The 21663-nt window shown below is 39.3% G+C and overlaps 2 protein-coding genes across 2 annotated transcripts in view; both read left to right on the plus strand.

Annotated features, from left to right (window-relative positions):
- Positions 1-7223: 7223 nt before the first annotated feature.
- Positions 7224-13927, plus strand: LOC104163037 (interstitial collagenase-like). Its single transcript, XM_009701916.1, has 10 exons — positions 7224-7328; positions 8309-8553; positions 8831-8979; positions 9071-9196; positions 9931-10092; positions 10461-10578; positions 11258-11391; positions 12441-12600; positions 13521-13621; positions 13827-13927. The coding sequence occupies exons 1-10, from the start codon at positions 7224-7226 to the stop codon at positions 13925-13927; spliced, it is 1401 nt and encodes a 466-aa protein (XP_009700218.1).
- A 5452-nt stretch (positions 13928-19379) lies between these two features.
- Positions 19380-21663, plus strand: part of LOC104163038 (matrix metalloproteinase-27-like) — a 7373-nt gene continuing 5089 nt past the window's right edge. Inside the window, exons 1-4 of the mRNA XM_009701917.1 lie at positions 19380-19542; positions 19901-20139; positions 20750-20898; positions 20997-21125. Coding sequence (XP_009700219.1) covers positions 19381-19542; positions 19901-20139; positions 20750-20898; positions 20997-21125 — 679 coding nt within the window. The 5' untranslated portion in view covers position 19380. The remainder of the gene's footprint in view (positions 19543-19900; positions 20140-20749; positions 20899-20996; positions 21126-21663) is intronic.

Genomic DNA, 21663 nt, shown 5'->3' on the forward strand with positions numbered 1-21663 from the left:
CCCCACCAGCCAGAAGTCCATGAGGCAAAGCACGTCTTTTCCTAGAGCTAGGATTGTTTTCACCCAGTTGTAGGTATTTCAAAGCAAGCAGTCTAATCAAAGCTACCACTCACAACTACAGAACGACAGACAGGAGCTCCAGAGAGCAATCCCTTCCAGCCTGAGGTGGGTGCCACGGGGTGGAAGTGCTCCTTTTCATTATTGCCTGGAGAGGCAGCCTGTTTGAGCAGTTTGTGCTAGACACCTCATTATAGAAGGCTAAGTTTAAGTGTGATGAATCCTACCCTAACATATTTATTGATATATATGTGATTAAAGGCTCATCTCCACAAACAGGGGAGCCGAGGGTTACATTGGCATGTAAGGGAGCCCCAGTCATCCCTGACCTGTCTGTGCTTCACTGTCGCGGGGGAACCCCCAGGGGCTGGGGGACACCTGTCACCATGTGTCCATAGGATAGAGTTCCCATCACCTCGTAGGCTGGGGGGACATCACATCTTCTAAACAGACCACATTTTTCCATGCTATAGCAAACCTCTAGCCTGTTTGCATGGGAAACTGGGTGAAGACAAAAGTCTCTTCACAAGGAACAGACGTACCATGTGACTCTCCTCTAGAATTCAGATCACAAAAATTACTTTGTTTTCTTTGGTGTTTTATTTATAATGGTCTCATTTGTTGTGATTTTCACCATCTTGTCTTAGAGGACATTTTGTCTACATCTGTTTGTCTTTTGTTTGCCAAGGACTCTGTAGTGCATCCATCAGACACAATCCAGGAGGTCCAACACAGAATGTCCAACACTATCTACCCCAGGAAAAAACAGTTTGATTTGGATATTCTTTTTCTTAACATTTATTGGTTTTCTTGGTTTCACACACTCACCCTGCCTGTAAGGTACAAATGCCCTGTGATATTATTCTTGGCAGGATGACATATGTATTATCACAATAGGTAGGGCTGAGGGAGTGAACTGAAAAGATATTGTGTAATGATTTAGACACCCTGAACTAAACGACCAGAGAGTTTACCACCTAAGCAAAACAGACAAAGTTAACTGATACGTCTTGGCAGAAAATAATAAAATTAAAATTAGTCCATTTAACTACTGTTTGCAGTAAGTTGTTCCTAGCAAAATGTTGGCTTGGGTTTAAGGAAATGGGGAAAAAAAAAATAGTGCCTTCTTGGTGACAGAAGCAGCAGATTTGTGGGCTCAGAAGCGCTGAAGGCAACTCCTAACTGTAAAGACACATCTCTCGGCTGCAATTGGTATTCCAGAGAAAAGAGTTAAAAGCTACCATGGTGCAGACTTTGTTTCCAGAGGATTCCCTGTCAGCCTCTGAACTACCATCTGGCTGGTCTCCAGTCAACCCATTCATGTTCGCTCCCTACCAGCAAGACAACTGCCCTTGCAGGTTCACAAGCAGTAGCTGTCTCACGGGATGTTTTGGCATTGGTGTCACGCATCCAGCTGGGCGTCTGTGAACCTGTAGCAATTCCAGATTGACCCAAATGGTCCAGAGCCCCAGGGCACATGCAGATTAATTTTGTAGATCAGTGTGGAGACATTGATCTCTTCTTGCTGCCTCTTTCAGGGCAAGTTTTACATCTGCAGAGCTTGTGTGACAACCGCCAAGTTCAGAGGCAAAGCACTTCAAGCTGGTAAGGGTGGCTCTGCAAGGCATCGCAAGGCCTGGCTGCCATCAGGGGAGTTATGTCTGGGACACAGCAGAGCAGGTTCTCATCTCAGGCAACAGCTCAGCTGCAGGGATGAAGAATGTGATTTGGTTTCCCTGTGTGTTCAGGAAACAGGTGCTCCGCATGGGAAGTGGCACTCCTTCCCTTCTCCTTTTATTGAAATTGTTGATGATGCCATGTCTGAGACTGTGCAAGTCACTGAGGTGTAACTCAGGCACTGCTCCAGTCTGTGACTTGTCACGCTCAATTGCTCTTCTACAATAGAATAATCAGGACTGATTCAGCACCTGACATCCTGAGCCCTATCGCGATGGTCTTTGGACTTCAGCGTGGTTTGAACTATACCATTGCGCTCCTAACACCTCCCAGCACAGCACCTTGGTTTGTAAACAGAGTGACTGATCATTCCGTTGGAGCAGAATGAAAAACATTTCTATAAAGGAAATGTTTAACATTGGGTGACGTTAAGCCACAAGCTTGTGCAAACCTTAAGACATCTGACTTGGAGGGTTGCCTTTGACTTTTTCATCTCAGTATTAAAATGTACTTGGCTCGTTAAGAGAAAATTCATAATGAATTCTCTAACTTCATGCGAATATCTGGCAACCAGTTGAATATTGTTGCACAGTGACATGATTTATATCTTAGACACTTCAGTCTTGTCATGAAAAGTGACGTCATCCAAGGAAAATAGCTTGTTTCAGGATAACATTCTGGGTTTGCAGAAAGATTTTCATTTTGTTGCTTCAAAATAGATTGGAAACACATGAAGAGATTAAGATATGCATAAAAGCACAGAATGGACATAAAAACACTTTCTGCAAGAATGATGACTGTAGTTTGTAATGCCACCTTCTACTGAGAAAGCAATTGCAAACATCATTGTGACAAATTATAACAGTAAACAATTCTTAGAATTATGAAGTACCACTTCTAATTTTTGTAATATTAAAATTACAGAACTGCTAATCAAAGTTCCCTTTTCTACAGCAATTCTGTAGTGAGAGACTTTGATTTAGGGAAACCCCACTATGATTCAGACTCTGAATTTATTTTTTCACTATTTAGTCAGAGGTGTGGGTGGATGTTTCTCCTTAGGGAGAGAAGGATGAAATCCATAGAACATTTTAAAATATTATCAGACATAACTAGGGGACAAGGGAAATAGCCTGAAGAGTCAAATGCAAGCCCTAGGTAAGTAGAGGTACAAAGTCAACAGAAATCACTGAGAGAGAAAATTGTTCAAGGTTTTGAAACACTTCTGGGGAAATATGTCTCCTCTTATGCTTCTGCCTAAATATCCTTTTCAGTCAATGCTGGAAAGAGGAAAATTGCTGGATAGAGCTCTGGCAGTGCTTACATTCCTATGTCAACTTAATGAAGAGGAACAGTGAACAGAGTGCCTAGAAAAGGGACACTGAGGTCTCTTGCCTCAACACGAACAACAAGGGTGCAATTTTGCTGAGGAAGAAGCATGCAAATAAAACAGGATTGTTGCTAGTACAGGGAGACACAGCCTGTACTGCCTGGGCGTGCAATGGAAAAACCCTTGAAAACGCTGGCCCTTTCTTAACAACAGTGTCAACCTCCTCTTCCTTAGGCACCCAGATCAGGTTTAGCAATGCCTTAGCAGATGGGTCCAGACTTGGCGGGGTGATTTGGGGTGACCTCAGTGGCATACTGATGCTTGCAGTCCAGGCAAGAGCTGCCTCTGAAAAAAGAATTGGGGGTAGGTAAGGCCAAAGTTTACCTCTCTCCATTGGTTAAATGGAGATTTTAGGCAAATTTCAGGCAGGGCCAATGTGTTAGGAGTTCTCCAAATCTGGTACCCTCTATCAAGAGGTGGAGTTGCTGCAGCTCCATGACCCCAGGTCCAGCCGGCAGCGAGGCTGAGCAGTTATTCCTAGTAGGCACATGCACACACACATGCATACATGAACACAAATACACACACACAAAAACACTAGGGATCCCTCAGACACCCCGTCCATCCAGCAACTGCCCTGGGATGTGCTGGCATGCCCTGCTGCCTCATGCATACACACACAAACAGGTCTCCCCACCAACCCCAGATCCCACAGCCTCCCCAGTTGTTGGCTTGGGTCCCTGGTCCCTCAAGTAGTCAGCCCACAGAACCCTGTCCTCTCTAGTATCCAGCCCTGGTTGATGGCCACTTTGACACCCAGCTCCCAACCTCTTACCCTACCCTACCTGGCTCATCCAGCTAGATCTTTGTTAGTGCTCGCACACATACAAATGTACCCAACTGGCATGCATGCACCCCGGTCTCGCCAGTTGCAGGACCACAGACACAGGGTCCCACCTCGGGGGCTGTCACTGAGACCACCACACACCACTGCACACAGGACAGAGCCCCTCACCCAGGAAAATGGTTAGAAATGGGATTTAGTGAGACACCAGGACAGACTGTGCCGGTCAAGTGCAGGTGGAACACAATGGTCCCACAAGCAAAGTGAGGGACTGTGTAGACACCAGTTGGCACTCTTAGACACCAGTAAAAATTCTCATGTACTTTGAAGGATCTCAGTTTTATTTTGGTGTATTCATGTCTCCTTCTGTTAGGTTTTGAGTTTTTTGTCTGAAGGCAAGTGCTTCAAAAGGAGAAGGTGGCAATGTGCTAGCTGCCACACCATGGGAAGAGCAGATGACCGAAACTTCTCCTTCCCTCATTCAAGGGAGATGTGCCGAAGGACACGCAGTAGGAAGCCAATGCAGACGGTGAAATGGGACATGACTTTGTAGCCCAACACTGTGGAAATTCCCTAGACAGAGGGAAGCCACTGCTTCTGCTTCCTTTTCCTGATGTTGTTTAAGGTTTTTCACTTGATGACTCTTCAAATATAGAAAGAGCTCCCACAGCTAGTGCTGGAGTCCAGGACTTTCTAGTCCTGCCATTGGCTACTTTGGAACTAATTTATTTAAAGTTTCCTGGCAAACAACCAGATGTCTCTTCTCACCCTCTGCCTGACTCAATATCCTCTTGGTCACATTAAAATTTGGCCATAGATCCTTTGCAGAAATGTGCAAGGCAGCAGAACCTCTCTCTGCAAGCTGCAACACGTGATTTCCTAACGTTCTTGTCTCAGCCACTGGATACATCTGATTAATCTGCATCTCTTTTTTACCTGTTTGCGTTTAAACATGCCTATGATGCCTTTGGAAAATAAAAGAAAAAAGCATAGAAGAAATAAGGAGTTAACTACTCCTTAGGAAAAAAAATAAGAGGAAAGAAAGGGAGGTATTGAATCAGGAACTATATAAACCAGCCTATAGAAACACATGGAGAAATATTTACAGGGAAATAACAATAGTTTAGAAAAGGAGTTAGAGAAGTTGAGCAGCATTTCACAAATCCCAGGATCATGTGAGTTATAGCAAGGATTTTGGAGAAGTATCCAACACACACAATCCTTTTTGTTCATGTCTGAAAATCAAGATGGATTAAGAATAATCAACAATGAAGTTTCCTTGGACTATGAACCATGAGGCTGAATCTCTTTACATCTACAAAACTTGTACCCTTTGAAGAATTATTGTCCTAGTCATTTCAAGTACCAGCACTGGACTGTTGCTTCTGCTTTTGAAATGTCCTGTATTAGCTTTAGTCAATCACTTCAGACAAGCAATGTGACTTGCATTGGAAAGTATAAAGTAATTTGATTTTCCCAGGAATGATGTCTACTATGCTGAACCTAGATATAATTAGGAGATGTTACACTACAGTGAGCATAGAATGATATACTAAGTACATTATTGTTCCCTGATGTTTGGGAAACCAAGTGAAGTACTTCTCAGCACAATTAAAATTTTCATCCTGTATCAAGTTCCTTCAGAGCAAAACTTGCTCATATATCAGACAAAAATTATAATGGTATATATTTGTATTTCTCCCTCTCACACTAATATTTACTATTTCCCTTTTAAGATTTCCAAGGAGGCTCTTTACCTCCAACAAGAGCAGCAACACCAAAACTGTTCTGAAAGATGTCCAGCCTGTACTTGACAGCTTCCAGAGTCAGCAAACATGCAGCCACTTCAGGTCATCTCATCTGGTGCTTAGCTGTCCTCGCAGTTAGAACTGTTTTCCTCAATTTAGGGGTCTTCACTGTAGGTTCTGACACATGTGTCTTGGATATTTAAACTCCTCTTATCATTGACAGAGACCTAGCCAATACAGTCAATGAAGTATAGAGAGCATTTCATCTCATCTTGTCAAGTCCATGTCATACGGTCAGTTGAATCAGTCTGTAGAATCCATTGTCCAAAATGGGAGTATAGACATCTAAATAACTTATGGATATCTACAGGACGAAATGCTTAAAGCTGATTCCACCTCATTACACATTTGCCTGTAGTTGAGACACCCACCTGGGGCTGGCTGCCATGAGACAGGAGCTATGGAGACCTACATCCTTCCAAGGCAGCTGAAGGTCAGGTGGGATTCCCTAGAGCATCTCGAATAGCACTAATGCTCAGGCAGCTGAATCCCAAACCTCATGTCTAAACTTAATCACTGTTGCTTGAGACCATTCTAGATTCTTGGAAAACAGTCACCGCTTCCCTTTTAGGAAAAAACTTCCTTATATTTAATAGCATTTATCATGGCTCCTCTCACTCATCCTTCCATAAAACAGTGAACATAGAATCACAAAATGGTTACTTTAATCTTCCTATTCCAGACTCACAAATAATCCTGTTGGGCTTCATGGAGACTTTCCAATCAGAGAGCATCTCTCTGCCTGGATCCAAACATGTTATTGCAGCTTATCCATGCTGGCAAGAGTATAAACATTCTTTTACTTACTAGACATATGCGAACCCAATGTATGCATTCCAGTAACATGACTGATTTTAGCTAATATCAGTCAAAAAACGTTGAATCATTTTAGCACTCAGTTTTTCTAGCATCATGAGATTGGTTTAGATAGAAATTTTAGTTATATGATGACAGCCTTCCTAGACTTGTGATGCTGATTCTTCCTGGATAAGATTGGTTCTTTGTACTGTCTTTTATATTTTATTATTACATATTATGACATAATATGCTATATTTTGTTAAATATCAGAACATATATCATCTATATAGCATAATGTTACTAATTACAATATGTTAGGATATATTACTGCTATATGTTATTTCCTATTATTTCTCCAGTTTGTCAAGACCTAGTGCCATAAACAGTCTAAATTCATTATTCAAAAAAAAAAAAATAATAATGAAATGTAGCTCCACATTTTGCCTGAAAAGCATTTCCTTATTTATTAAACACACTACAAAATTGCCCACAACAGAAGGCTCAGGCAAAATAAGGACAATAACATTAGTTAAACACATTGCGTCACTACCCAATGATGAAACTGTTATGCATCATTTTTACTAATCAGAGGATATTATACAGCATGAGTCAGACTGTCACTGATTTACAAATTAGCTATATAAACAGAGCTGAAAAGTGCGTTCAATAGCTCAAGAGTGAAACCGAGGCAGACAGCCTTAGATGAGGATGAAGGCCCTTTCGCTTCTCCTGTTGCTATATGCGGCGGTCTCCTCTGCTTTTCCCGTGGCTCCAGAAGAAGAAGATGAAGGAAAAACCCTACAGCTTGTAGAGGTAAATATTTTTCAGTGCATTTCTAAGTGAAACATAAGGTAGTCTGAGAGATTACTATACTTGCAATTCTTTTCACAGAATATGGCTTGAAATTAAATATGTACAATTTTGCAGAGGTTTCAAGAGAAAACTTTTCCTATCAGTCTTGAAAACATGTGAAAATTATGTGGAACTTATTTACCCAAAAGTCATCTGAATATTGCATAACTTCACTTTCGATGTTGTCAGTAAAGTAATAACAAAACTACCGAAGCCTGAGTTCTAGCAGCAAGGCTCTGTGGCTGTGCAGAAACGGTCAAACTCAGTAACAATTTACATTTCAGAATGTGCTTTGAAACTTGTGATATGTCTGGTCTCAGTGATGTGCAGGAGGAAACTTGTTTGAAGCAGGCATGTATTTCAATGTTTTGCTGAATGGGTCTTTTATGGAATACTTTGGAAAAAAGGGACATCTATGAGAAATATAATACTTACATAGACAGAACACTATTTATTTGAGAGAAAATTGTTGAAATTTAGTAAGAAGACCAGATATTTCGTAGCTAAACATAAATGGCATGATTTGCCAAGTGCTGACTCTCTACTAGTAGTCAGCTGCTTCGTTGGGAGTCCTGACTGTGTGGAGTCTCACTGCCAATCTCTGTTTCCTTGAATGAGACCAGTTATAAGCTTCCCCATAAGTTTTGTCTTTAGAGTAATTGGGCGCCATAAATAATGTGGAATTAATCGTAAAATATTAGATTTTAAAGACATTTCTTTATACATTCCATCAGTGAAACAAGAAATTCAGAAAACTATATAAAAACTGTAAGTTATATCTGACTTTTCACACCAGTTCCTGGAGAAAATAGGCTGTTCTTGCTCCTGATAAACACAGGACATGTTGATATAGGAATAGCTCAATATCACTTAGAAAATTTGAATGTGACTGAAGACAGTACTGATATGCCACAATGCTCTTTTTTAAAACTCTGGTTCAGAGTTATTTACAGAATTTCTACGATCTTCAAAGGGATAACCAGCCTCATTTAAGAAACAAGGGTGAAAACCCCATTGTTGAAAAACTCAAGGAAATGCAGGAATTCTTTGGACTAGAAGTGACTGGGAAACCTGATCTTGACACCTTGCAGATGATGAAAAAACCCAGATGTGGCATACCTGATATAGGGCAATATGTGTTCACAACAGGGAATCCCAAATGGAAAAGAAATCATCTGACATACAGGTAACCTTTCTTAATGTGGTTCAAGAAGATATGAATCTAGCATGTCAGCTTTGGGGGGTCTGAAGTAAGTACACTGTGTAATATACAGACATCCAGAGTGATTAACTGATTTCTGGGAGAAGACAGCACTCTAGAAGGCACTATCTAAAATGAAGCCATTATTAATTTTCATTACTGAAAGATATGTCAAAGATTTCTGACTTTTGCAGAAGTTATTGTTTTTCAGCTAAAATGCTGTATTCTTAACAATATATAATGTGTTGGGTTTGCTTTGAAGGATTTTGAATTACACTCCAAAGATGAGACAAGCTGATGTAGATGAAGCAATCCGAAAAGCCCTCAGTGTCTGGAGCAATGTGACACCATTGACATTCCAAAAGGTTGACAACAAAGAAGCAGATATAATGATCTCTTTTGCTTATAGAGGTAACATTGGTATTTTTACATATTAAATAGCCATCTGAAATCATAGAAATAATTTAGGATTCTAACTGATTTTTTTCCCTCTTCATTTTAGACCACCGTGACAACTCTCCTTTTGATGGCCCTAATGGGCAGCTGGCTCATGCTTTCCAGCCTGGTGAAGGTATTGGTGGAGATGTGCACCTCGATGAGGAGGAAGCTTGGACAAAAGATGGAAGAGGTAAGGACTTTGTAATTGGATCCATTTGTATAGTTTCACCTCGTACGATCTTAGCTCATGTGATGCTTAGTTCATGAGCCTGATTACACGCAAAAAGTGAGCAAAAGTGACAGAACTTGTCCTTTGAAATTGCTTTGCTCTTTTTTTTTTTTTCCATTTGTAGGAATCAGTTTACAGAAAAGAGATTTTTAGGTTGTAGTGGTTTATAATGGCAACTAAATCAGCACTTAAAAATACATTTTCTGTTCAGATGAAACCTAAAACTTGGATACAGGAAGATCTGGTGGTAAACTTCTCAAGTCAAAACCTGTATCTTTCTTAACCTAGCACTTCAAAGTTTGGTGCTAACTAGGGTATTTGAGTATCACCAAAACTGTCATCTCAGTGTTTGTTTTGAAGTTTTTTTCTGTTGGATCACTGAACCCCCACTCATCACTGGCATGATCCTTGATCTGAGCAGTTTATGTGATAACAGGAGAAACAGCGCTTATGTTCAAGACACAAGGACCCTAAAGCAAGGACAAGGAGATCACAGTTAAGGCTGGACATTCTTTAAGTACTCATATAGCTCTTCTGTTACAATATTTTTGAGTTGTGATGTTGATAGCATTACTTACAGCCTGTCTTGTACCTGTAGTGTATTTTGGGAGGGTACATAAGTGTTTCCCATTTAGACAACTGTGCTGAATACTGAAACTGATTTTACCTTGTTTCATATGATTTTTATCCTACAGGCTACAATTTGTTCATTGTTCTTGCCCATGAGCTTGGCCATTCACTGGGTCTGTCTCATTCAAGTGATCCTGGAGCACTGATGTATCCAACTTACTCCTACACGGATCCCAAAGAATTCCTTCTTCCTCAGGATGACATTGATGGCATTCAAGCCATCTATGGTAAGAAACACTATTTTTATTTAATATTTCTACTTGGGAGGCTGGTAAACAGTAATAACAATATAACTAAATATGTTTATTCCACCAAAATGAGAAGTTTAACTGTTGTTGAACAATGGATAACAAGAGAGAGAAAATTCCTAGAAGCCAACTTTAGCTGAAGTTCATTTCTGCCAAAAACTCTTTTTGGAAAAGACAAGCAAAACCAGTTTTAACAACATTAAAAGCTTGTTTTTAATGCCAGATCCTTAGTTCAAAACCATGTGCCTTCTCATTCTCTGTAAAGAGGGTTCTTGGTGTCCTTAGAGGCCTTCTGAACACTGTCTTTATATTTCTCCATACTAAAAGATAAAATATTCTTCCTATAGGACAGTCTACTGCTGCTGTGCAGCCAACAGGACCTGTAACTCCACGAGCTTGTGACCCAAATTTGACATTTGATGCTATCACAACCCTACGTGGAGAAATAATATTCTTCAAGGGCAGGTAACAACAATAAGCATGTATATCGCCTCTTTAAAATATTCAGTAGTTTAAAAAATATTTCTGTAATCCATGAGGGAAAAGTCTCCTTTTGGAATGTAGTACAAAGAGAAACTCCAGAAAACCACCATGTATTTATACAAGCGACAGTTCTCAAATCTTTAGTTCTAAGAGCCGTAGTTGACAAGAGCAGTGAAGGAAGGAGATGACAACTTGTAGGTTGTTTTCCAACTATTTTGCTGCTGTGGCCACTGCTGCAACAGACTTGTCTCTGAACTCAATTCAATAGCAAAGCAAGAGCATTCATATACACCTGAGTGAAGTGTCCAGGGATTCCCACACTCTAACCTTTCTGCTACTCCTCAGTACAAGCGCAGGGGTACAACTGAAAGCATGGCTGTGTAGAAAGATGTCTGTTAGGCGGTTACTGAAGCCAACTCTTAGCCTACTTGCCCTACAGAGAAAGAGAAGGGCTTGTATTCTTCTTGCCTGATTTTTAGCATGTAACTCAGGTGCTAAAGTTAAGAGTGCAGCCGCTCTAGATTTCCTTTACGTTCAGTGGAGAGGGATATTCACACTCAGGTACCTATCTCCCCCCATCACACTCCAGAAGCTATAACAGTTATTTTGCACTTATGATAGGAGTGAAACTGTTTTGTGACATAAATTTTGTTTAAACCAGATACATGCTGCGCAAACATCCTACGAGGACAGAGGCAGAGCTCAATTTTATCTCACTGTTCTGGCCAAAATTACCATCAGGAATTCAAGCTGCTTATGAAAATGTTGAGAGGGATGAAATTTTACTTTTTAAAGGTAATGGAATCTGAAATTCTCTACTTTTTCTGACCGGTTACTCCCTGCTCCTCTACAAACTATGCAATTACAAAAGTCAAAGTGTTTTTTAAGGAAGATCAGTGAAACAGAATCTTACAAATCTGCAAATAATTAAACCAGAGGATCATAGAGTGATACTGCTGTAAGGGATCTCCAGAGGTCATAATCATGAAAACTTGCCCCTCTGTTATAGTTAATGCTCTGAAAAACAAGACATGAAAATAGCTTCCCTTCTTCAGGTCAAGTTCTCTTCAAGAAATCGTGTTTTGCTTTATGCAGAAGGATTTTTGCTGAATTCAGTTGGCAAATACAGGCATTTATATACTACTGTTACTGATGTTCTTATTAGTATTTTGTGATATTTTGCAAGAAAAAAAAAAAAAAACCAACCAAAGAAAAAACATTGGTAGAAAAACATACTGTGACAGGGAAATTGTTTACTGGAAAAACAATCAGTCTTTTTCTTTAAAGGTCTCAAATACACCTTAAATTTCTCAAATAACTTCATTATGTACTTATTACAGTACATGATATATTACCGTATATGAATATGTTCATTGCATCTAAAATTACCAAAGCATTTTGATTAGACATATGCCCTTCTTAAGAGTTTAATTTAATGTACATTGGCTAGTTTTCAGAATATTATATGGCTCTATAATCAAATAGTATATTACAGGAATGTAATAAACTCAATATCCCAATCCAATGTCAGTGGATTAACTCATCAACCTCCAGCCCTCCCCAAGGTGTTACCCAGACAAATACTTTATATTCATTTGAAAAAAATCTGGGAAAAATACTATCCATACACCTTATGAATCTAATGTTTTACTCATAAAACCAAAAGATATTTCCACTGTCTTCATGATGTAGTGCCAGTGTGAGAATTAGAACCATTTTCTAACGTAATAAACCGAAAGGAATAATACTGATAGCTAAGACACATTGTTTGCTACCCATCTAAAACACAATTAAATGCTGTTTATAAATAGCAAAACCAAATGAAATGTGCTTCTGTTTTTCAGAGGATAAATACTGGCTTCTCAGGGGTTATGACATTGCACCTGGCTATCCTAAACCAATCTATCGTTTGGGGTTCCCAAAGACTGTTAAAAGAGTTAATGCAGCTTACAATGATGAAACCAGCGGAAAAACATACTTCTTTATAGCTGACAGATACTGGAGGTAAGATTTAATGTTCATTTACAAGAAGGCATATTTTCACTTGTCCCTGAGAACTGATGTATTACTACAAAATTCAAGCAAAATGATGTGCAAACCAGGTATATTCCAGAAATTTAAACAGGACTTTCTGGAAGTTTAAGAATTTTAAGCATTTTCCAGGAAATGTCAACTTTTCTATAGGATTTTTTTGCCGCACATTAGATTCCTGTAGCAGGAAAAAAGCAGGAATGTAATTACTTGCAACTGAATGAAACATCTGTCCAATAAAAGAGTGCTTTTCTAGGAATTTATTCACTTTTTCTCTGCAATAGTGCTGCTTTTCTGTCCAATGTTGTGATAGTTTCATTCACATTTCAAACAAAATGAACTGCTAATAAAAAGTGTTGTAATTGAATTTCTCTATGAACAAACTATAAATATTCTCCACTTGTACAGCTGGTTGTATTTATAATTCAAGTGTACCTCATGACAAATTTCAGAGAGCAATTTTCTCTAAGTACATGGTTAACACTAGTACAAATATGCTTCAGGACTGTGTTACCATCTTCTACTCCCAAGTTTTGTGTTTTGCTTTTATACCAAACTGGATATCCAGTGCTTCAAAATAGAAACTCATTTTATGTGCAAGTAAGTGATGGCCAAGGCTCTGAACAGTCCGGAAATGCATTAATAAATTCCTGCGCTGCATTCCCAAGGTCTTTGAGAGCCTTGTTACAAACTTTACCAAAGGCAGGATTTTCAAATCTCAAGACACTCATAATGTGAGAACCTTAATACAGAATAGGAAGAATCAAAAAGCTACTTCAGCTGATCTTTATAAGACTTAGTAACGGTAGAGTTGAGTTGTGTATGAATTTGCTTTGGACTTTCAAAACATTTTCTGCTTCCTCACAAATCGTAATGATATTTCTTGTGTTAAGATATGATGAAAAACAAAAATCCATGGATCCTGGTTATCCCAGGAAAATAGTCTCTGACTTTGGAAAAATTGGCAGAGTTGATGCTGCTTTCCAGAAAGATGGTAAGTAAAACATACCTTTAATCTGGGCTTACTTAAATATTTGGGCTTCTGTAGATAGAATCGTTTGCTTTCAAAAGCCTGTTATTAACCTTAATGAGATGGAAATGAAAAATAGCAAGAATACATGGACTGTTTATGTTGGGGGGTTTTTTGCAAAATACTGAAGTCACCTATGAAATATAATTGGATTAAATTTTGTTTCTAGGCTATGTCTACTTCTTTCACGGAACAACTCAGTTCCAGTTTGATCCTCGTGCCAAACGGATTGTTGGACAAATGCAGAGCATCAGCTGGTTTAATTGCTAATTGCAATGATTTTCCATATGCACACTGTATGTTTTCATGTGCTGAATTTTTCAGCATTTCATGACTATCAGGTCAGAATGGATTTGTGCCTAAATTCTGGGGGAGTATAGTCTTATCAACTATTTATTGTAAAACAAATACATTTATATAATTCATCACCTGCTACATTAAAGTTTCCTAATTAATTATGTTTGTCATATCATTGTGTCCTTGATGTCTTATTTGCGCTAATACTCAAGAGCCAAGTCTAGCTTTCAAACACTAAAAAATGTATTCTGGCATGAAATGTCAGAACTTTTCCCCAAAGCCAGAGAAAGGAGCAGCCAGCTGGCTCTGAACTCCATCACCCCACACAAGCCCTGGTGAAAATCCTGTGGGTAATTAGGCCAGTTGGGGCTCATTAGCATCAGTCTCAAATCACACTTCCACTTTCTGTTCCTCTTTCCCAAACTTCCACTCTCAGCTTTTCCTCCAGGGTATATATCTTTGCAAGTGTAGGTGTTTCTTTTTTCCTCATGTTTTTGGGTTCAGGAACTGGATTGAAGCCTGGAAATGTAGATTAGAAAGGACCCCTGAGGTCACTGAAGCCAGTCTCTTGCTATCACATCATATAACAGATGAATAAATCTCTTTAGGCAAGGCTCTTTCAAGTGCTTACTACTCCAGTAGTTAGTAAATCCCTCCTAATTTCAGTGCGTTAAAGGATGAAGTTTGCTTAAACAATGAAAGTTCTTGGCTAAAAATCTTTCTGATACAAAACGTTCATGAAAAAGACAGCTTGACTTCCAGCTTAACTGCAATTTTTTCAAATATCCTCAATTAAAACGGTATTTGAAGGGTTACCTGCTTTCTCTTTAGGCTTTGTAGCTCAGCTGATAGTATTAGAAGCCATAAGACCATAACAAAATGTATTATCTCATACAACATCTATATTATTCAACATACTTCAGAAGCAGGTTTCAGGTTATTGTAATAGAACTAATTGCATTTTGAGAAAAGAATGTGTAACCTTATAAAAATATATCAATTCAATTTTTTTCATTATTTAGCTGTCTGTACTAGAAGCCTATTAAATTGTATCCTTCATAAATAAAGCACAGACTTAGTAGTTCTTACATTTATTAAATTCAGGAGTAAAAATTAGTCTAAATACTATTCAAAGATAAGAAATAGTATAATTGAAAATTAACTTGAATATATTCTTTGTAAAACCTAAAAAAAATATAAAATAATAAAAATAAAATTAAATTACAGCAAATCAAAGGCTTTAATGAAGAAGTTAATTTATGTGAATCCTGTTCTCACAAGGTGATTTAGGTACCTTTTTTTTATTTGAAGTCTTAGTAGCAATGCTATTTAATAATATTTTCATCTATAAACCAGTGCTACTGAATTACCAATGATAATTAAACCAAAAATTGTTTTAGAAGTATATAAATCTAAATTGATTATGTTGTTTTAGCAGAGATGGTCTACAAACAAGATTTACAGGGAGAGATGGTATTTCTTACTAGACAAATTATACATTAAAAAATAAAAACTAGGGGCTCATACTCCCTTTAGATATGAAACAGAAGGAGAAGATCTCAAGGCAATGCCAGAACAGCTCCTCAGATTTAGAGCAGAACACTGATCCCTCTCTGGAAGAAAAAAGTAGTGGGTACTTGTGGGGCAGAGAAAATGTTAAATGGGAGACGATGTGTAAGGAGGCGGTTATGTTTTGGAGGAAAGAAAGAGGTAAAAGGTAATCTACAAACCATGGAAGATTAAGAAGTTAAAGAGAGGATGAAGTTTATAATGGCATATTTTTAGTCCATGCCTTTTGGTATCCTGTGAAGTTCTGATTTTTATTTGCCAGGTACATTTTTTTTAAAATTTGTTTTGTATATTTTGCTTGAGCAGGAAGAACAAGAGCTCAAAATGAAGTGATTTCTTTGTGAGAAATACTCCCCGGGCTTAAGTGAGTGAATCTCTCCTTCGCCTGCCTAAGCGTGGCGATTGCTCCACTCCAGCCACACCATTAGGAGGACGGCACGTTTGGTGCCAGCAGCTCCCGCCCGCCTGCAGGCACAAGCACTGCTTTCCGTAACTTGGAATCTGGGTGTTGTTTCCAGCTCAGTCCACATAATCATCTGCCATTTTCTTCCTCCCTTTTAGTAAGTTTATGGTCCTATTTGCTAATTACTGGTACTATGGTAGAGTACTGTACCACTCCCTAGTGTCTGGTTACTGTTTTTTGTGTGTAGTCATAGCCCGTACCATTATTAACTGAGACAGATTTTCCCAGGCAGGAATCCAACTCCCTAAACACGTTTAGTGCATTTGAGGTACTGTAGGGTATCCAAGTCACCCATGCAGGTATGAAAGAGGACTTCTGGGAGACCAGCACTTCTGAAAGCCCCTCAGAGCCAACACTGTCTCTAGGCATCTCTGTTCGAGTGGTTAAATTCTGCCCTCACAGGCTGCAGTCTTTGCTAAAGATTTGCCAAGGGTTAAATACATTATTTGAACCATTCGCCATTGTCCCATATTTTTCAATCCAGCTGAGTAATGATTCAGCTTTGTTGACTTTATGGTAGGATCGAACCTGCAAAGTAGTGGCTCAACTCAGCTGACTGAACAGGTATCTAGTGCCGGTAAGGTGCCTGAAGGTTTCCAGTTGGCCTCCAACTACCAGTCTAGAAGCCACATGTCCCCTCTAGGTCCTGGGTCACAGCCACCAGGCCTGTGTCAATGTCTCAGGTTCACTAGACTGTCTCAAAAGCACAACAAATCACTGTTTAGGCAGCGTAATTGTAGCCTAAGTGTTTTCACATGATCTCAGGCTTAGGCTCTCACCATAGTCAATGGTGTTGGTCAAAACATTTGGTGAGCTCCTGAGAGCTGCACAAATCATTCAAAGTTTACCTCCTACATGTGGTCAGATGAAATGCTCTCTAGATACCATTTGACCATATTGATTAGATGTCTATTGATATAATGCAAGCTTAGTCAGTTAACTCACCCATGTTGTGACCACTTAGAAAGCTGAATCCCTGCTGGTATTGTGTTAAGATCACCATGATGCAGCAGTATTGATGATTCCTGTGATGCTCTGTGTAGTGTCACTTGGTACTATCAACATGATAAGGATAGGCAGTGACCTTTCTGGGTTAAAACATAGGTCACATTACTGCAGTTTGGATAAAACCAATTCTAAGATGAGAAAAGAAGTCACAACATAGATCAACGTCCACCAACTCTAACCAATGTCAAAGATAAGCGTTAGGAAACTATAACCAGCAGCTGCTTATACAGCTGCTTCTTTTCCCAGACCTCAAGGACAGCTATAGGCGTATTTGTGAAACATTGCTTGCGAAAAAACCTGTTCAGTCCTCTTTCCCATGGGCAATGGGAACTGGCTGCTATGTTGTGTAGGCGGTCAAGTTGCAAAACCCTAAAGTGCTTTGAGTGACATAGGCCTCCATCATCTGTCACTCAAATGTCTTCTGAGCAATCGTTAATGTAGCTTGAGCTGTTAGCTGAAACTAGAAATGTAGTCTAAATTAGTTGTTTAAGCTTCTCTACGTTCAGTAAAGACAAAGAGCACCTATAGAGGACATTTCATCCTATTCCAAGACAGCTGGTTGAGTCACTCTCCAGAGATGTATTTCTCCTTTTTCTGTAGAAGAATGCTTAACTAATAAATGTCTAAATTTAGGTGCAACTAATCTTAATCTAGCTGCTCTCATTGTCTTTATCCTTCCAGTGCTACACAGCAGATAGGTATGGGGATCTGATGGTCAACACCGTGCGAAAAAAGATAACCACTTCTCCAGTTCATAGCAAATCTGCTCATAGTGCTGCCTTGTTTTTTTACAAAATTAAACTCATATCAGCCAAAGCATGTTTGCCAAAAATGTGTTCTAATGCTATTGGAAAATATGCTTGGTGCAAAAGCCACTGAACAGGGGTTTGTCTTTTGTGACCTATGCCATGTAGGTAGTCAGATAATAGCAACATGGTCATTCCTTCTACCTTTAAAACCTTCGAGACAAACAAATATATCCATTTAAAAACGTAAGACAGATGTCAGAATAGAAAGCCTGTACTTTTGGATAAACACACATGCCATTTCCAGTATTAGTTCAGTCGAGCTCTTCATCTCAGAAAATTCGTTGTCACAGTTTGTACCTCAGTTACAGAACTGAACGGGATGCAGGCCTCACGGGTCTCTTGCCTTACAATACAATGATAATAAAAAAAAATTAAGGGAAGAATTTGTTAGTTTTTTGTTTGTTTTTTTTTTTTTTGTGGTAGCTGAGAAATGCCATTAACAAACAAGTTTAACTAACAAGGCTACATTGTGAAATTTGGGCTAGAAAATTCGTCATTAACGCCTCCAGCTGGATAAAAGTTGGCTGCAAGGGACGGCAAAAAAGCCAAAAACACGGAAGGAAGGATTTCCTGAGAAAGCCGCAGTCCGACATGAGGGTATTTCTTACAACTGTTTTGTAGAAGCTGTGTACATATTGTCAGAGTTTCTCTGAAGTCCCAAACACCTTCAGCTCCCATCGCTGCCAGTGGAAGAGGAAGGTGCTTGGCCAACACAGGGTGAAATCCCACCATTCGTCACAGCTTGTGTAACTCTTGAAACTTCCTTTATTCTGAATTACTTAAGACAGGAAATAATCATATGCCCTGTGGCAAATGTGGTTAAACTGAAGAAACCTTTTTGATGAGATGGCAGATAGATAGATGATAGATGATTGATTGATAGGTAGATAGGTAGATTGATTGATGAGATAAACGTAGAGATATAAGATTATTCACATCCTTTAGGTTGGATTTATAGGCTAAAATCTTTTTCATTTGTGTATATCTTGGATTCCACCTGTATAACTTAAAGGAAACACACCTCTTCAAAGATTTGCAGGGAAGAGGTGGGGAGTGATTTGAGGTTTTCAGCCATTTTCCAAAACACCCAGTCTCATTTTATGGATCGGTTTAAAAAGAAAACTTTCTGCTTACAGTAATTTGTCCCAAAGTTTTGATTTTTTGTATGGGTTTCATATCTGGTGCATGACTCCCATTTTCTAGGCTGACAATGGTTAAGAATCCCTGTACATTATGTGGCCCTATTTCACACAGCTGGGTTAGGACAACTTAAAAGGTTTTGCATTTATCCACCATTTCATCTGGTGTGAAATTGCTCACATTCGCTAAAATTCAGTGTAAAATAACTAAAACTGAGCGCCAGTTTTGAAATGGTAGCCAAGCAGCTTACGAGTATTCAAATACTAACTGACTTCAGATGTCTGTGAAATCAGATGGGTTTTATTAAGTTTTATTGTGTCAGCCAGCACAGTGTTATAAGATGTGTGGAGGTAATCGGAGCATGATAAACTCTGAGTCAGTCTACAGCTGACTCTGCAAAGCACCTCATAACCGTATGAACTGGGATGAGAGAAAGGATGCACTCGGAGCAGAAAGCAGATTGCTCTCCTACCAGGACAGAAATGAAAGCAAGAATGAAGAATCTTTCGCTTCTCCTTTTAACATGTGCAGCAGTTTCTAATGCTCTTCCCGTCCACCCAGAGAACGACAACAAAGAAGACGATGCAAAGCTTGTACAGGTAACTACGTTGTCCATATCTGAGATCTATTGAGCCCTCTCTTTTTAGATATAATCTGCATGTTCCAGCTACACAGCAGTTTGCCGTCTTTCTGAGACACAGAACTCTGTTACCCAACTCTATTACCCAAAAGTAAAGTAGGATAAATCCGTGCAAATGGGAAATGTCAAGTAAACAAGAGTCAGGGACAAAGTTGTCTGTTTCTGTTTAGCTACGATCCTCAGGAAAGCATCTATTGTGCTCCAGAATCAGAGGCAGATGGCTTTACCAGCAAAGTACACAAACAATATCAGTCCTAGGGTATTTGTCTAAGAAACAGAATGAAATGTGAAATGTGTTTGCTTTATTTTTTCACTAGGACTATTTAAATAAATTCTATGCTGTTGAGCCAGATCCAAATCAACTTGGATGGAAAATAAATGCTGAATCCACAGCTGAAAAACTTCAGAAAATGCAACAATTTTTTGGTTTAAAAGTGACTGGAAAACCAGATACTGAGACATTGGAAACAATGAAGAAACCCAGGTGTGGGGTTCCTGATGTGGGTCTCTATGGTGTTACTCTGCCAGGATGGAAAAAAGCCAAGCTGACATACAGGTAGTATTTCAAGAATTACTTTTTGAGTTTAGATTTTGGGTTTGTGGGTATCCACATTTGTTATATTCAAATATAACTTCTATAGCAAATGTTTCCAATTGGGAATACAAAAATGTTTCTTTTTCCCCAGCTGTTAGCTATCCATATCCCTGAGAGGAATTTCTGAGAGTCAAGCTGGGTATTCTACATTTTCTGAGTCAACCACAGTATTTTGCCTGTCATGTATCACTCTTGACAAATATCCTGTGAGCCAAACAGAAATAACAATTGCACTCTGTACAAACCCCTTTATCTTCAAAATTTGCTAAAATCAACAGTTTAGTAGTCACAGAAACCTGAGGAGATGACTTTCCTCATGCTCAAGAGATGACCTCCTGGCTAAGGGCCATTTTGAGAAAAACTGATACCATGTACACAATTATTATTATGAAAAAGACATGTTGGACAGTTATCACATTCCTCAAACTCACTCAGTCCAAGATGAATCTTGTGAGCTATTGGTTTATAGGTTAAATTGCTTCTTATGCATCTCTGTTCATCATCTTAACAATACTGGAGAAATTCTTTCTGCGAACACTAAGTATTGTTACTTGGACCTTCATAACTATAGAATTGTGAACCATACACCAGATATGAGCAAAGAGGATGTGGATAAAGCAATCCAGAAGGCATTTAAAGTGTGGAGCACTGTCACCCCGCTGATTTTCACTCGCATTCACGAGGGAATCGCAGATATAATGATTGCTTTTGGGACTAAAGGTAATACGCTGACTGCATACCAATGGTAAGATTAATTTAAAGATTTTTCCAATAGTCATAACATAAACTCAATGTTGTTTCAATATCATATTATTTAGCTCATGGACATTGTCCTCGTTATTTTGATGGCCCCCTTGGTGTCCTCGCTCACGCCTTCCCACCTGGCAGTGGTTTTGGTGGTGATGTGCACTTTGATGAGGATGAAGATTGGACCACAGGCTCAGCTGGTAGGTAAAAAAGGTTTCTGAAGTGATACATAGATGGGTAAATTCCTTTCTAATTTTATTTAAGTGAAAGAATAAACTGAGAGGAAGCACAGCATCATCCATAAGAGCAGTCTGAGGATATTACAGGGCCCATGCCCCCCAAAGTTTCACAACCGATGGTAAAAGCTTTCTGACTTGTTCCCCTCCCGGTGCACACGCTGACACCAAGCCTGGCACTACCACACAGAGCAGAGGGACCACACCGTGCCTTGCAGCAGCCCTCAGAGGAGATCCCCACCACCTAAAAAACATTTCAGCCACCAGTGATAATGAAGAATCTGCACTAATAATACCAAGATAGGTCCAACTGTAGGCTGTTACAGCTTTACTCTGCCTGCAAGCTAGGATGGGTTCATACATGAAAGCGTTCTCTAAGCAATTTCAGCTGCCTGCCAGCAGCTGGGAGTCTGTCTGAACAGGCTGCTCAGGCCACCCACGGGCTGAGGTGTAGAGCTGACTACAGATGGGTGCTACTGGGCCAGAAGAGAGGGGAATGCCG

Source organism: Cariama cristata, unplaced genomic scaffold, assembly GCF_000690535.1.
Source record: "Cariama cristata isolate BGI_N322 unplaced genomic scaffold, ASM69053v1 scaffold2096, whole genome shotgun sequence".
Classification (NCBI taxonomy): Eukaryota; Metazoa; Chordata; class Aves; order Cariamiformes; family Cariamidae; genus Cariama; species Cariama cristata.